This window comes from Vespa velutina, chromosome 15, assembly GCF_912470025.1.
Source record: "Vespa velutina chromosome 15, iVesVel2.1, whole genome shotgun sequence".
Lineage (NCBI taxonomy): Eukaryota > Metazoa > Arthropoda > Insecta > Hymenoptera > Vespidae > Vespa > Vespa velutina.
Genome location: NC_062202.1, coordinates 2,725,794 through 2,744,202, shown reverse-complemented (window position 1 = coordinate 2,744,202; position 18,409 = coordinate 2,725,794). Strand labels below are relative to the sequence as shown.

Here is an 18,409-nt window from a genome sequence, read left to right as displayed (position 1 = left end):
AAAACAAAGGAAAAGTAAGAAAAAAAGAATAGTAATAAATAAAGATATTTTATAAGGTTGACTGAAAGTTAAGATAGATATTGATGAAAAATTAGTTGATAAAAAAAAAGAAATAAAGAAAACAAAAAAAGGGATGAAAGAAAAAAAAAAGAAAGAAAGAAAGAAAGAAACGAGAGACTATAGACGTAAAACAACGAAGAAATTGAAAAATAATTATAGTAACGTAACGACAATTGATTAATTGTATAATAAATAAGATAGAATGAAAAATGATGAAGACGTAGAGAATGAAGATGTGGAAAATAGAAGGGGAAAAAAAAAAAAAAAAAAGAAAAACAAAATTTACCTCGTAATTTCCTTCATGCTCGACCTTGCATTCAACTCGTTTCTCAGCTTCCAAAATACGTTCGATCGGCATGTCAGAGTGAAGACTGCTTGTGCTTTCGACCTCGCTCTGATCTCTTTCCTTGGTACGTTGTCGTTCCTCCTGTACCGCTTCTCTTTTCATTCCCATCGCCAAACATTTTTGATATCGACAATACTGACAACGATTTCTTTGTCTTTTGTCGATTATGCAGGACTTTTCTTCGCGGCACGCATACGATAGATCCTTACGTACGGTCCTTTTGAAGAATCCTTTACAACCCTCGCAGCTGAAAGTTTTAATCATTTTTATTTTGTCATTATTATTTTTCAATTTTTATCTTCAATATCGTTTTTACTTTTCTTTCTTTTTTCTCTTCTTCTTTTCTTTTTTTTCTTTTGGGTTTTTCTTCTCTCTTTTCTTTTCTCATTCTTTTTTCTTTTTTCTTTTTTCTTTTTTTTTTTTTTTTTTCATTCGACGTAAATCGACACTTAATTATAATTAATTCAACTTTTGTTTCTGAAACGTCAGAAGGATCTATGATTTGTAAGATAAGAATATATTCATACTAACAACATACTATTCGATGTAATAGATTAATTACAGTTAACGAAACTTTTCTTATTTTTTTTTAATTTTGATATCAATTATATTCTTTGAACAGGTCACGACTTTTATGATCCTTTTTTTTTTTTTTTAATACGAGAAATCCTATGTATATGTGTATGACTTTATAAAATAATAATAATTGACACACAATTTTTGGTTGAAACTTCAAATCGATATATTCTTCGAAAAATTAAAACTTTCATAATTTCTCTCTCTCTCTCTTTCTCTCTTTAATATGAATCATGCTTCTTCGTTTTTGAATTTGGATTATATCCAAAAGATCCCGACACTTTGACTCTGCCAGGAAAGCAGGACCGACATTCCACGAAGAGAATTTATTTTGGTTGCAGCTCTACCTTCTCGCATGATATATTAGTTTTCAAGAGCATATATTAGCAATGATTTTTCGATATTTTTTTTCTCGCGCGCGCGCGCGCGCGCGTGTGTGTGTGTATATATTTTCTTTTTATTTTAATATCTTACTTTAAAGAACCATGATAGAGATATTCACGTCAAGGATAATCACTATCGGATACAAGTAGCGTACCTTTACTCGAGCAATGAAACGACGACGGATGGAAATCGAGCATATATATATATATATATATATATATATATATATATATATATATATATATATATATATATATATTGAGAGAGAGAGAGAGAGAGAGAGAGAGGAGAGAGAGAGAGAGAATATAGCATGCAAGTGAGAGAAGCCTTGGTAATGGCCGTGATTACTTAATTAGCTGCCACTGGAGCAAAGTGCCTATAGGACCATGAGAGACGGGTATATCTGTATCTCTCTCTCTCTCTCTCGGTCTCTCTTTCTCTCTCTTTCTCTTTCTCTTTCACACACATAGATACATATACACGTATGTATACACAGACACGTGTATACACATTGCAATCATGTTACATAGGAACTACGGCTGGGTAACCGTCCTAGCCTCGTGAGCGAGCTTGTGCAACGCACGATACAAGTCCAAGGTTGCCTTAGATCTGATGCAACGCGAGAAGAGAACGGCCATTCTCAAGATTAAGAATTTAAGAAATTAAATCATCTCTATTTCGTTCCAAGAAAAGAAAAGAAAGAAAAAAAAAAAAAAGAGAGACAGAGAAATTATATCTTTTAAACGGACAACTTATGATAGAAGTTTTTTCCATTAATAAATTCAAATGAAAGTTATTATTTTATTTGAATTTATCGTTTATATTGCATGTGATCAAAGATCTTACACTTAGATCTAACACTTTATATTTTTACTTTGCTATCTTACAAAGTAAGTTTAGCGATAGAAAATAAGATAAAAAGATAGAAAAATAGAGTGAGTGAGAAAGAGAATTCTTTTGATGTTCAAAAGGAGTGCGAAGTGCTTACACAGATGGCATAAACTTACTTATAGTATACTATTTCCACGTGTAAGCAAACTCGTAGTCACGTGTGAGATGAAAACGATATATATATATATATATATATATATATATATATATACACATATATTTATATGTATATATATTTATATAGAATACATACACGTGCACACACATACACACACACATACACACACACATGTACACATACATGCGTAAAGTTCTTCTTCAGATATCTTATCAGTTTTCTGTCTGTTATACATGATCGTGTATTAACCTTTTTCGAAGTGCTTATATATGCTTATATTCGACCGACTAGCTCAGTTTATTAATCCCTATTAAGAAAGATTATACGATTATTATATTTATATCTTTTCTTTTTATTTATTTATTTTCTTTTTTTTTTTCTCTTTCTTTTCTCCCGTTTCCTTTCGCTCTTCTTTTTTTTTTTTTTTTTTTTTTACATTAGAAAAGCATCTTACGTGCATGAAATATAAACTTATTAATGAAAGCGCAATCGTAACAGCAGAGTTAAAGTTCATTGCTGAGACACATTTTTTTGCAGCAATAGAAATGATCGATCGATCGTTTGGCAAGTGAAAAAAAAAAAAAAAAAAAGAAAAAGGAAAAAAAAAAGACGAAAAATAAATCGATCATTATGTGCAAATTTATTAATTAACAATACAGAGGATTTATTTAATCGGCAAGAACAAGTTGATAATGTATATTTGGTTGTTTTATATATTTGGTAATGTTAAATTTAAATGAATTTTTCTTCTTCTTTTTTTTTTTTTTTCTTGCTTCTTTTAACGTCATCATAATAATGACACGTTTGTCGAATTATAATGACATTATATATTATAGTTAAGCCGGTTTTTAGTATAAAAAGATTTATATAGTGGGCCTAATAGTTCATAGGTAAGTTTTAAAAATTAATGACTCTCTTCTGAAATTTTTCAGACTTGTATTATAATTAATCATTTTTTAATTTTACAAGCTTGGCTTGTAGTAATTTTGCGATTTGGAGAAAGAAAAAAAAAACAGAGAGAAGAAAAAATAGAAAAAAAAAAAAAAAAAAAAAAAAAAAAAAAAAAAAAAAATACATATAAAAAAATATCCAAAAGAAAGAGTAACTGTTTTTTTTTAAAATCATCTTGGAAACTTTTGGCCAACCCTGTATATACACATGTAAGCTTACGTCTCTCAATAGAGCCAGCCATTTTTCTTACTGATAATTCTATCTCGATGTTGCTTTCACAATACATCCGTATGTTCTCGCATTCCATCATTATATACCATGCGAATTTCTTACTTTATTACGATGCGAGCGCATTTTTTCATTCCATCGCAAAAGTGCATCCTTGTTCATAAATTATTCTAATCTCCTTCATAAAGTGAAACGAAGAAATACACTCGTTTTCTCTAAGAACGCAAATGTGAATACTTTCATTCGCTTGATCCAATCTTCAATTTATCAATCATTATAAGTAATTAAATAATACAAAAAAAAAATATATATATATATACGTGTGTGTGTGTGTGTGTGTATGTGTGCGCGTGCATGTGTGTGTGTGTGTATGTGTGTACACATTGATTTATTATAATCCTTTTAATTTCATTAAATGAGATAAATCCAACGAAATGTACACACTTTTATATTTCGCGCTTAACATAAATATTGATTATCGATTAAATTTATTAATTGATTTCGTGAGAAATGAACATGGAAATTTACTTAATAAATATTTAAGCGAAATGTCGAAGGAAGGAAAAAAAAAAAAAAAGAAAACAGAAGGAGAAGAAAAAAAGAAGAAAAAAAAAGAGGAGAAGAAAAAAGAAAAAAAAGGGGTAAAAAAAAAAAAGAAAGAAAGAAAATAAGAAAAAAGAAAAAAAAAAAGGAAAGAAAATTATCTTAAGTAAGATAAAGATCTCGGGAGTACAATAATGAAGAGTAAACAAATAGGAAGAAAAGAAAAAGAAAACAAAAAAAAAAGAAAAAAGAAAAAAGAAAAAAATAGATAGATAAACGTCCTTGTAACATATAAAAATCTTTACCTGTAAACACCGTAGTGTTTGCCACTAGCTCGGTCACCACAGATCGAACAAAGATGTTTGCTGCCTGATAGAGGGTGATTCGGTGGGTAGGGTGTAACTGCCTTGTTCTGTCCACTTGGCGACGTACTCAAGAGGTTGCTGTGACAACCAGCAGCGTTGAAGGATCTTACATGTAAAGAAGAGAATAACGAGAATATCTAACGAATATCGTTACGACCGAATGGGAATATAATCGGGAGGAGAAAGAAAAGAGAAAGAGGAGAAAAAAGAAAAAAAGACAAAGAGAAAGAGAAAAAAACAAAAAATTCAATACGCACGCACACACATTTCTTCTTATTTTTCTCTTATCATTTGTAATATACATATAAAATATTATCATATTATAGGCTAAACGGATCCAAGACATTTTAGATCGTAACGATTTATTATCAAAAGTCGAATGAAATATATTAAAGATTTTTTAACTTCTTTTTTTGTTTTCTTCTTTTTTCTTTTTTTCTTTTTTTTTCTTTTTTTTTTTTTTTCACACTTACCCTGGACTGTTAGGACCAGAAGGACTGAAGTTTCCTGGATTTATAAGACTAGCCGTGTCGGGTTTGATGTCCAGCGGACTTTGTGGACCTACTGATGACATCGACATGTTACTATTTTCCAAACTTAACCCTGAAAAATACAAGAGATATTTCTTTTTTTTTTTTTTCTTTTTTCTTATTTTATAAATATTTTAAACGAATGACTTTGAACAAGACCATCATCATAATAATAATAATAATAATAATAATAATAATAATAATAATAATAATAATAATAATAATAATCGTAATCATCGTGATCATTGATCATCGTCATCATCATCATCATCATCATTGTTGTTTACGTCATTTTCGACGTAGATATGACAAGATACAAGGCATATTTAGTACATAGTTTAGAGAGAGAGAAAAAAAAAAAAGAAAAACAAAGAAAAGAAAAAAAAAACATTAGGATGTTATAAGAGACAATTTACAGTTACAGGAAGAAGAAAAACATGCTATGTGAAACGTGAGCGAGAAATCCTGACAACGTTCACGTGCTAGATCCTCGTTGTCTATTGATCTTTCTCTCTCTCTCCCTCTCTCTCTCTTTCTCTCTTATTCTTATTTTGCTTGCCTTCTTGCTTGCTTGCTTGTTTGTTTGTTTGTTTGTTTGCTTGCTTGCTTGCTTGGTTGTCTGCAGTACCTTTCCTGTGTCGGAGAAAGCCAAGGAGGAGGACTCGCTCTTCAAGGCCAACGAACATACACGCCATCGAAAGGGACGATCGTTTCGATCAGCACGTTCAGAGAAAGAGAACGTATGCAAACCGATTTTATAGCAGGTGCATCGATGACCTTGCATCGCAAAACTCGATGATGCTTAAAACTCAACTCGAAAAAGAACTCGAAAAGAAAAGAACAATAGTTGATACATACAATGTATGTATATAATATATATATATATATATATATACGTATAGCGTGATATTTCTTTTCAAGAAAATATTTTTTCTTCGTATTATCAAATATCGATTTATATAATAATATAATCATTGTACTTCATTGTGATAATAAGTATTAAAATGTTCTTCGATCGATTTTTTATGACATCAATTTATATCCCTTCTCTTTTTTTTTCTTTTTTTTTTTTCACGAGACTGATTAATACCTAAAATTAATTTCTTTAAGATTGTTATATTACAAATACGTTCATGTTAACGATTTAATTGATAATACATAAATCTATGTGATAAAAATATTACGTAAAATGAGTCTCGAGAAAGATTTATTATTGATTTTTATAATCGTCTACAAACTTTTCTCCCCTCTCTCCCTCCCCCTCTCTCCATCTCTCTCCCACCCCGTATATAATTACTGCAGTCATTCATTGTTTTTTTTTTCCTTTTTTCTTTTCTTTCTTTTTTTTCCTTTTTTTTTTTTTTTCAAATCGACTATACTGCGTACCATCTGTTCAGTGAAATTCATAAAAAAGAAAATTGGCAGTAATGATCGGTGAAGAAAGTTTTACATATGCTACCATCCATAAGGCATAATGATGAGCAAGTTTCGTGAGCTTGCGAAAAGACTATGGCATTCATTATAAAACCTCTCCCTTTCTTCTTCCTTTTCCTTCTCTACTTCTGCTATTTTTAAGTCGAAGGACAACGTGGATCAATGCACTTGCTTGCATATTTTTCTCTGGTTCTTTTTTTCCCTTTGGTTCTTTCTTTTTTTTTTCCTCCTACCTCGGTGATAGATCGGTCGATCGATCGATCGATCGATTGATCAATTTGCAACATTAAAAAATCTTATTAATCATCGAAAACAATTTTACACGAATATCTTTATATCCATCTAATAACCTTTCATAAAATTAGAACTTTATTTATATTACAAAAATATATGAATATTAATTATTATTATTATAATTATGATTATTATTATTATTATTATTATTATTATTATTATTATTATTATTATTATTATTATTATTTTTATAATTTTTATCTGCAAGATGAATATTATATATTTCAACTAATTAATTAACGAATTTCAATCAAATGATTTCGATTACTGTATACTTCGTTGGTAAATATCAATTTTAATCTCATTCGATTATCATCAAATGAAGATCTTAAAAATTAAAAAAATAAAATAATATAAAATAAAATGTAATCTGTATATTGGGATTTAACAATGTGTTTTTCTTTTTTTTCATTTTATCATTCTCATCAACATTTATTTTACTTTTTTTAATGTAGAAAAAAATATAACCGGATAAGTACCTGAGAATATAGAATGAAATTGTTCGAGGGAGTTTTGAGAAGGGAGAAAGAGAAAGAGAAAGAGAAAGAGAGAGGTAGATTATAGATAATTAAAGAGGAAGAAGGATGACAATAAAGAAGATAAATGAGATTTTAATTGAACTCGGACGAAACGAGACCGTCGATGAAGGCTGTGTCATCGACGTGGATGATGACCGAGAAAAAGAGACACTATAGGGTGTATATTATCAATAAGAGAAACAGAGGAAGAAAAAAAAGAGAGAGAGAGAGAGAGAGAGAGAGAGAGAGAGAGAGATGGAAAGATGAATCAGTATAGAAGAGGGAATGCATTGGTAGTTGTTGTTGTTGCGTTGAAGAGGACGCGTCAAGTGCATCGGTAATTCCGCTGACTGACGTCAGATATTTTATCTTTATCTTTTTTTTTTCTTTTTTTTTTTCTTTTTTTTTTTCATCCTCTCGAGTCGTGTCTCTGCTCACTTTGCAACGATCGATCCTTCGCAATGATCAAGAGAAGAAGGAAGAGGAGGAGGAGGAGGAGGAAGCAGGGTACACTTGAGCATAGTCTTGGTCAATACTATATCGTTGATTCAATCTGAACTTCACGTGTCTCGAGAGAGAGAGAGAGAGAGAGAAATAATGATATATAATGTCGATTATACTTTTAACAAATACACGTTATACTATATTCCTTACGACATATAATGGAAATGGAAAGAAAGATGAATTGGTGCAACTATTAGATTTATTCACCTCCGCTTTGTATCGTAATAATACTTTTATTGAATTTTTTATGATACACTTTTTTTCCTTTCTTTCGTTTCTTTTCTTTTTTTTTTTTTTTGTCTCGTTTTCTTTTTCTCTTTTTATCGAGCTATATTAAAAATACGAGGGGAAATATTAGATTAACGTGGATATGAATCTTGTAATTTTTAATGTAGGTACGTGTTACGTCTAATGAAAAATATATAGTTACATATAGGTAGATATGAATATTTATGAAGATATACCTGAATCATATATGAACATGATGAACTTGATCATAAAACATATATATGCTGGTAATATGCGCGTGCGCGTATGTTTCTGTGTATGCGTCTGAGAGAGACAGAAAGAGAGAGAAAGAAAGAGAGAAAAAAAGAGAGAGAAAGAGAGAGGAGAGAGAGAGAGAGAGAGAGAGAGAAAGAAGGAGAAAAGAGAGAAAAGTGAATATTTTCTTAGCGATTCGATTTGTATCGAGGTCGTAGCTCTCTCACGGCAAACGTCGTCGTCGTCGTCGTCGTCGTTGTCGTTGTTGTCTATTTCGAGTCGCTGCTCGATGCATGTTTCTCGTCATTGTCATTTATTAAGCGCCAAGCCGTTGCTTTAATTACGCAACGAGTTCGCTAAGCGACGACGGAAGGTCGTCGACAGTCGACTACGAGTTTGCGAGTGAGTTGCGAAGAAGAAGCTTTCTCATGCGTAAAATCGATCGGATGAGAGTTATAGAGAAAAAGAGAGAGAGAGTGAGAGAGAGAGAGAGAGAGAGAGAGAGAGAGAGAGAGAGAGAGAGAGAGAGATCGTTGCTGCTTGACAAATGAACATTAACTAACGTTGTTTATTTATTTCTTTCCTTTTTCTTTTTCTATTTTTTATTTTTATTTCGTTTTTATTTTCACTTTTCCTTTTTTTCTTTTCTTTTCTTTTCTTTTTTTTTTTTTTTTTTTTTTTTTTTTTTTTTTTTAGACGGAGTTGTCCAAAGGAAAAAAAAAGTACTCGAATGGCGAAACAATTATCGTTCGAGTCTATTATTAAGAGATATTTATTGTCTTTCTTCTTATCGAAATAATTAATGTAATTATTATATATATATATTATAATGTTATAAGATACGATTATTATTTTTATATAATTAATATTCTACGATACCTAATTGTCATTTTTATATAATAATAATTATATAATATTAAATAGTTTTCGTGTCAAGAGATATATAGATAGGGAGAGTATAATAGATCATTTAAATCATACCAATCGCTAATCACTTTTTCAAAGAATATTATCAATGAAGTTTATTATCAGTGCATTATTTTTTACATACACATGTATACATACATACGTACATACATACATACATACATATATACATATGTACGTACATATAGATACGAAGAAATATTAACAGCAATAGAATTTTCACATAATTTCACTTCTTATCTTATGGACTCTTCTTCGTTGTTGAAGCTCGCGAGAGTTGCTATCGTTTCGTCGTACTACAGACCATAAATGCGACTTTGTGCGAACGCATCAGAGTAAAAGAGAGACAGAGAAAGAGAGAGAGATAGAGAGAGAGATAGAGAGAGAGATAGAGAGAGAGAGATAGAAAGAGAGAGAGAGAGAGAGAGAGAGTAAAAGAGAGTAAGAGTGAGTGAGAGAGTCCGAGAGGTAGCTCGGACGAGGACGAGGACGAGGACGAGATCTGGGCGGGAGTATCTGCAAGGCCAAACCCGGGTGACGGTACACACTATGAAAAGTATATACATAGATGTATATATATATATATATATGTATATATATATATATATATATATACATATACATATATAAGAGAAATGGTGGTCGGGCACCTTGACCAGACGCAAACAGGCCGGTGCAACGTTCGAAAACTTGCCTACGTCTTCTAACAGGATGTATCATCATCTATATCGCATAAATAAATTGTCTATAGAATTTCGTCAATACAATAACAACAACACCATCAACAATAACAACAACAACAATGATGATTTTTAACGAATTATTCAATTAAATGTTCGATCAAATATTTTTAATTCCCTCTATAATATCACGTATGTAGTTACATGTTGAATTATGTATTATGAATTTTTTAATATATATATATATATATGTTTCGTTTGAATTTCTCCGGAAAAAAAAAAAAAAAAGAATTGATTGCTAGTTCATATTTCAAGGTTTTAATATATATATTTTTTTCTTTTTTTTAAATACAAATCATAATTGATATAGTATATGTATATATAGGTATAATCTATAATTATTATACTCTTTATTATATATTGAATATGTTCTTTATATTCTCTGTATTCAATACTGTACTCTATAATTTTCATATTATATTAATTTTATGATAGACACGAAAGAAAATTGAAGGATTAGATTAATTTGTATATGTATATTATATTAAGCTAATTAAAGTTTATCTCTTAAATTAATGGTTAATGCTGATAAGTATATTGTTGTTTTCTCTCTCTCTTTTTTTTTTTTTTTTTTTTTTTTTTTTATATATATTTTTTGTTCACAAAAAATTGATAAATATTTTTATTAATAAACAAGTGTCTTATAAAAATGATATATCGTCTTTCCTTAGCACGTGTAAAAGTCTTAAATAATTTGTTTAGAGTCGTTCAATAAATATGTTATAATATTATTTTTTTTCGAAGCGATAAGCTGGAGTTAACATTGATAATGCGTCATAATTTTTGATAACTGTTTCTTTATTTTCTTTTTTCTTTTTCTTTTTTTTTTTTCTTTCTTTTTTTCTTTCTTTTTTTTTTTTTTTTTTAGAATCGTTTCTTACGATAACTTCGTTCCCTGCAATGTAATTAATTTTAAAGTAGCATTAAAAATTAATCGACGTAATTAATTATTAGAAGAAGAAAACGTTTAATAGTAATTTAAAATTGAGATTATTCAATTTGACGTTTTAATTAATCAACGTAACTTTCTTCTTTAAAAGTTCGAACGATCTTTTTAGAGAAATTAGTAACGTTTTGTTAGGATGATGGGAAAAATAGGGTGGAGGAAGAAAAAAGAAACAAAAAAAAAGAAAAAAAAAAAAAAAGAAAAAAGAAAAAACAAAAAAAAAGAAATAGTATGAAAAGTAAGGAGATTAGTAGAATATTCGATACTTCCTTTGGGAAGAAATAATAGACGACGCGTCCCCCATAAAGAGAGAACTTTTTCTACGAAACGTTTTCTCTATGAAACTTGAGACGGTAATACGGGCGAAAGCAAAAAATGCGATAGGCATGGTATTTGTCGAAGAGCAGAAAGTTAATACGTTGAGATGAAACGGCAAAGAGAGAAGAAGGAGAAGGAGGAGGAGGAGGAGGAGGAGGAGAAATCCGTGGAAAAATAGAAAGAAAGATCGAGAGATTTGATGGATTTATAATATATGTGAAAATGGATCATCCATTTTTTTTTGTTTATTTTTTCTCTTTCTTTTTTTTTTTCAAACAGCAAAATTTTCAATCAAATTATCAAAAGCTATAAAAAAATCTCTCGATTCTCTTCTTGAAAAAAAAAAAAAAAAAAAATCAAATACTTTTTTTCGAAAACGAACGAGAGAAATTTCCATGGCTCTACGATTCTAATTTGATTGAAAAATTTTCTCTTTGAAAAGAAAAAAGAAAAAAAAAAAAAAAATTGATTCATGTTTCATTCGTAGATCAGCTTTTAATTAAAAGCAAAAATTGTTTCCTTTCTTCTTTTTTCTCAATTAATTAATTTCTATACAAAAATTAAGTTCAACAATTTTCACAGATTTATTCTCTGATTGAGAAAAGTAATTCTGCGAGAAAAAATTAATTTTTTTAATTCATTTTTTTTTTTTTTTTTTTTTTTTTTTTTTTTAACAAAAAAGAATTTTAAAAAATTGCAAGCTGATATAGCACGAACGAGATTATTGAAAATGTTACTTAATTATTTATTTTCTTTCCTTTCGTAGATAGACACGTTGAAGGCTTAAGGAAGAAAGTGAGCGTAAGTTGAACGTCAAAGTTCGACCTTAAAAGGGTCAAGTCTCTAGGTGAAAAACGTTTCGAGCCGTGCAATGAACTCCTACGGCGGCATTACAAATGATAAAATCGCGTGGAACATTAGGGTGGGCACGTCCATTAGCATTGGACATTAAAAGGTTCATGTTTTGTTTCTTACTTTTATTTTTTTTTTTTTGTTCTTGACAATATCGTGCGACTAAAATATTATTTCTTCAAAGTAAAAACTTTCATTAATACGTTCCAAATGAATTACCTAACAAATTTTATAGATATTAAAAATTACGGAAAAGGAAGAAAATAAAAAATTAAAATAAAACAAAAAGACAAAAAGAAATAATAATAAAGAATGCAATATTTCATTTCTTTTAAAAATACAATACGCGAAGATTTTTTTTATGATATTCCTTGTTCATGTAGTTAACAAAAAAAATTTTTTTCTTTCTTTAGCTTTAAAAAAAAAAAAAAAAAAAAAAAAAAGAAAAAGAAAAAGAAAGAAAAAGGAAAAATAATAATAATAATAATAATAGAAAAAAAAAAAAAAAATCAACGCAATCAAATTCAAATCAATTTAATTATAAAAAAGAAAAAAAATATATATACGTATATATATATATATACATATATATATATACATAAATATATAATATTTTTTTAATATAAATAAATACATTTATAATATATAAATATAATTGGAAATGTTCAATATATATCTGGAAAATTGTTCAAATATATTTAAACAGCGTATAAAAATTGATACTTGATATAACAGTATATTTATATTAAAAAAATAATTCGAATCGTATCGAATAATATCGAATCGTATCGTATCGTATCGTATCGTATCGTATCGAGTCGAGTCAAGTCAAGTCGAGTCGAGTCAAGTCGTGTACGAGTAAAAGAAAGAAAGTAAAAGAAAAACTTCGTCGAAGTCGAGAATATCGCTGGAGGAGCATCGAGAGAAGCTGGTAGAACGAGGGATATATAACTCGATGCAGCGAGACTGAGTCGTTAACACGAGCGGTGCACGTTCCACGATCCAAGGCGCTAAGTTTAGATCCCGATGTGTACGTGTGCATAAGCGGTGAATTAAGAAAATACTCGTTGAATGCATCCAGGCGGTATAGTATATCCTCTCTCTCTCTCTCTCTCTCTCTCTCTCTCTCTCTCTCTCTCTCTCTCTCTCTATCTCTGTCTCTGTCTCTGTCTCTCTCACTCTCATTCTTTCTTCGTCTTTCCCCTTTTTTATCAGATGGATTTACTATGAAGAACTAAGGATAAATTATCGATCGATAGTTAAGAGGTGGATCATTAAGCTGCGTCATCGTTAATATTAAGTGATCTATCATCGAGACAAAGTCACCATTTTCATTTATCTCGATCGTATTAATAATAACGATCTACGTAATGCATCATAGATACAAAAAACGAGAGAATGAAAGATTCATTTTCATCGAAATATTTAACATTTAAATGTTATTATTTCAAATATTTACATGATATATCGATACGATCGATTAATTACGATATACCAAGATGATCTATATGATCTATATGATAATATACATATATATATATATATATAGTTGGATTTCTATTCTATCGTGTATACATACATACATACATACATACATATAAACACGTATACGTACATACGTACGTACTTTAGGCGCTTTAATGGTTAGATTAGATTAAGATATAGTAATTTGTAACTAGAGAAATGATTTTTCAATGATCGACGTTACATACCGAGGACAGGAGACTTTTTACGATGGTGACGTCACCGTCTGACAATTTGAACGCTCTTCCGAAACTGAAAACCAGTTTCCCGCGCAGAGAGTAGCTCTGTTCTCTCTCTCTCTCTCTCTCTCTCTCTCTCTCTTTCTCTTTTTCTTTTTCTTTCTCTTTCTCTCTCTCTCTCTCTCTCAGGAGGAGGAGGAGGAGGAGAATGAAGATGAGGAGGAGAACTAAACGTCTTTAAGAGCACAACCAAGAGCCGCCATAGAACTCTTCAATGATCATCTCGAACTCATTTGAACGAGATTTTAGATCATTTTACATACATACATATATATATACACACACACACACACACATATATATATATATATTTTTCTGCAATGTCACGTTTTTCTTCTTTTTTTTCTTCTTTTTTTTTTTTTTTTATTTCTTCATAAATGATTTTCATTTTAACGATTCATAAAACTTTTCATTGTCTTCAGATTTAAAGCACGTTTGATTTATGACATTTTTTTTTTTTTTAGCATTCTCGTTTCTTTCACTTAAATATATTTAAGTATGTATATATATATGTATGTATATACATAGGTCTCCTTTTTTTCCGCGTGATAAAATTCTCAAGAGTTTTCTGCACGCCACCACTGCCACCGGATATACCGAATACTTACACAGAGAAAATATTTAACGATCGTTGCATGTGCAACAACCCACGCAAGTGAACGCACGTACGTACATACATACATACATAAATATGTACGTATAAAAGCCGAACGTAGTACGAAAATAGTGGCTGTCCCTGGCGTCCTGAGTCCTTGAAGGCATAAACTTCAAGGAAACCGTCAGGATTTCAAACTTCTTTCGATAAAAGACGAATAAAACCTTCCCGGAGTAGGACCGAGAAAAGAATTGAAGGTGATAAGAGATATGATATAAAAGCTCGCGCGGGTCAAGGATCCTTTTTTATTTTTCGATGATCTTCGATTAATGAAATGTTCTTCTCTAAAAAAAAAAAAGAAAAGAAAAAAAAAAGAATAATTCTTTTTCCTATCATTTTCAATGAACAACGAGATCCTAATAACTTTTCCGACAAATGTCACATTAACAATAATAATAATAATAATAATAATAATAATAATAATAATAATAATAATAATAATAATAATAATAATAATAATCAAAGATTTTTATTGTGTAAGAATCGTTGTATTTGAGAAAGACATGAGAAAATTTTTCATGATTAATAATTTCCATGAAAAGGAAAAAAGAAGACAAAAAAACAAAACAAAACAAAACAAAAGCAAAAGGAAAGAAAAAAGAGAAGAAAGAAAAAGAAATCGATCTATCGAAAAATTAATGTTTCTCCGTTAGGTCCACATATCTCGTATTATAATTCGAAGGTAATAGAAATATCTTAATAATGATGTTAAATAAAATATAATTAAATAATTGTCATCGGATTAATTATAATAGATAAACAATTTTTCAATATAATCGTTTCGTTTTCATTTTCGCTTTCGTTTACACATTTTAATTTTCAAGGTCGCAGTACGTTAAAACCTTCTCGATAAGAAATAAACGTGGCCGAAGGTTGGATCGTATACCCACGATGTATATATATATATATATATATACACGTACGTACACACACACACACACATATGTATGTATATATGTATACTCGTCGACGATGACGAGTTGAACTCGTCCAGCTCGTTTACGTTGGATCGATGAAGCAAGTACACATTGGTTGGGGCCGAGAGCGTAGTATCGTACGGCCCTGAAAGTGCAGAGGAGGCCGATCTATATGCAGCTGTACTTTATATAGAGCAGCGTGCCATGCACAGGGCAACTTGCTCTGCTACCCGGGTCACCGGGAGAAGGTCACGGGGTCGCGATTTCATCCTGGCTGCACTTACAACGACGAAGACGATGAACGTGGCCACGTGGGCGTTCAGCTGCATAGTTCTATCTCTTTCTATCTAACTATCTCTATCTGTCTATCTCTCTCTCTCTCTCTCTCTCTCTCTCTCTCTCTCTCTCTGCCTCCCTTCCTCTCTTTCTTTCTCTCTCTCTCTCTCCCTCCCTTCCACTCTTCATCTCTTTCTTTCTTTCTTTCTCAGTTTACACGTTGTTATTAGTGTGATTTTCCTATCGCGTGTCTCTTTCTCTATCTCTTTCTAACTCATATTACAGACTATTAGAGTGATTTTCCTCTCTCTTTCTCTCTCTTTCTTGTTTCTATCCTTACTTCCGATCGACCTCAACCTACGCCACTCTCATGAATGTTCCTTATGCTTGAAAAATGATCTTTAGAAATTGCCTTTTTTCTTTTTTCTTTTTTTTTTTTTTTTTCTTTTTTTATTCATTTACCCTTTAAAAATACCTTATATACGATAAAAATCTTCTAATCGTCGATAATATCTCTCTTCTTGCTGCTTCTTTCTTTTTTTTTTTTGTTTTTTCTTTTTTTTCTCTTTTTTTTTTTTTTTTATTCTTATCAATTTATTTTTTCCTTCGTTAAATGTCATTCATAATAATTGCAATTTTCCACGTGCATTCTAATCATTGATAATATCTCTCTCTCTTTTTATTTTTTACGTCATATTCATAATAAAATCATTGAAAATTTTAACCTTTCATTATATCTTCTATATTATACACTCTAATCAGTGATAATATCTTCTTCTTTTTCTTCTTTTTATTTTTTTTTCTTTTTTTTTTTTTCCCCATTTTTTATGTTACATTCATAGTAATTGCAAATGTTAACCTTTTTAAAATCTTCTATGTATCTGTCTGATCATCGATAAAGTTTCTTTCTTCTTCTCCTTTTTTTTTTTTTTTTTTTTTTTTTTTTTTTTTTTTTTTATATGTCATATTTATAATATATTTATCGAAAATATTTAACATTTTAAAAATCTTTTCTTTTAAATGGACTCATCTTCTCTGATAATTAATAAAATGTCTCTTCTTTCTTTCTCTCTTTTTTTTTTTTTTTTTTTTTTTTTTTTTTTTTTTTTTTTTTTCTTATACTTTCACATTTTTCAATTTCATTATTTCATATCGTATTCATATTAATTGAGAACATTAATTATCATTGAAAGAGCTTTCGAAATGAAAGAATAACCTTAAAAAAAAAAAAAAAAAAAAAAAAAAGCAAGGAAGAAAGAAAGACAGGAAGAAAAAAAGAAATTTATACAGAAAACTTCTTTAAAAGTTAAATATAATATTTAATACATCAATACGATACGTATATATGCACCATATACCATATTCTGATTTATTACAACTTGAAACATTCTTATTCATTTCTTTAAGTTTCTATAGTCACGTTGGTAAAGAATAAATTAACATAGCAGAAATGTCCTTGCATGTTGCATCAATATCAGGGCGAAGGCCGTGAGATTCTCGTGATTTCAAACAGGTACATAAACGTAGACACTAGTGTAGGACAATAGAAATGTTAGTATTGGTTTATGGTTAAAACGTTTGCTGGTGTTCAACGAAGCGTGTCCGATCTCTCAGTTACGATTTTACGGCAAAATAATTGGATCGTTTCTTTTTCCGACGAAAGAAGAAAAATGAAAAAAAGAAAAAAAAAGGAATAAAAAGAAAAAAAAAAAAAAAAAAAAAAAAAAAAAAAAAAAAAAAAAAAAGAAAAGAGAGAAAATTTCTTTTCCTTTTTAATTAAAGTACATTTTCAAGGTCGAATAAAAGTGAGCGCGCGCGCGCGCGAGAGAGAGAGAGAGACAGAGAAAGAAGAGGAAGTTCAACTCTGATAAGATCGAAAAAGAAAAAGAAAAAAAAAGCAAGGAAAAAGAAAATTTAATGCTATGGTGATATAACACACACACACACACACACACACATATATATATATATAATGTAACACGTGTTAAATATTATTTTTCGTGTAAAAATCACGCACGTGACATGCGGTACAAAAGACAGGCGTGCCCGCGTACAGAATCACGTTTTACACCTTGACACGTGCAGATAATTCTTGCACGACGAGCTAAGAGAACAACTAACATGTTTCTATTTGTATTCCTAAGAGAAATATCTTTCTCTCTCTCTCTCCCAATGTTTTATTTAATTATTTCTTTCTTACCTTTTTCTTTTTTTTTTTTTTTTTTTTTTTTTTTTTTATTTATATATAAAAACTTATATCACCATGAATTCAGAGTAAATAAAAATAATAATATGTATCGTTGTGACGACGTGAAATTTTTATTAGATAAAATTAATAATAATAATATCGTCATTATATTAAATAAATAAATAAATAAATAAATAAATAAATAAATAAATAAATAGATAAATAAATAAATATATTATTATTATTATTATTATTATTATTATTATTATTATTAAATATAATTTTGCATATGGATATCATGAGTATGATCATTGATATATAAAATACCGATAATATCGACGATATAATAATTAATAATAATATTATCACAATATTATCAAGTATAATTTTAAATATATACATATATACGTATCCATGATATGTAATCACGGATATGGAATTTTTATTATATGAAATATTATAATTAATAATTAATAATTAATAATAATAATAATCATTGTCGGTATTAATGACGTGAGATTTTTCATTATATAATATTTAATTTTTCATATTCAACGAGAACTCTTTCTCATGTATTTAAATTTATTATTAAATTCTTGAAA

General features: G+C 29.3%; 1 protein-coding gene across 4 annotated transcripts in view; it reads right to left on the bottom strand.

The window, feature by feature from the left end:
* LOC124954355 (retinoic acid receptor RXR) overlaps positions 1 to 18,409 on the bottom strand; it is a 54,259-nt gene that overhangs the window by 7,723 nt on the left and 28,127 nt on the right. For 2 of the 4 annotated variants that reach the window (XM_047507174.1, XM_047507175.1), the window contains exons 2-5: positions 5,552 to 5,817; positions 4,936 to 5,065; positions 4,403 to 4,567; positions 347 to 653 (exon numbers count right to left, since the gene is read on the bottom strand). In XM_047507174.1, coding sequence (XP_047363130.1) covers positions 347 to 653; positions 4,403 to 4,567; positions 4,936 to 5,065; positions 5,552 to 5,687 — 738 coding nt within the window. In that variant the 5' untranslated portion in view covers positions 5,688 to 5,817. The remainder of the gene's footprint in view (positions 1 to 346; positions 654 to 4,402; positions 4,568 to 4,935; positions 5,066 to 5,551; positions 5,818 to 18,409) is intronic. The other 2 variants (XM_047507177.1, XM_047507176.1) reach the window with 1 other exon arrangement.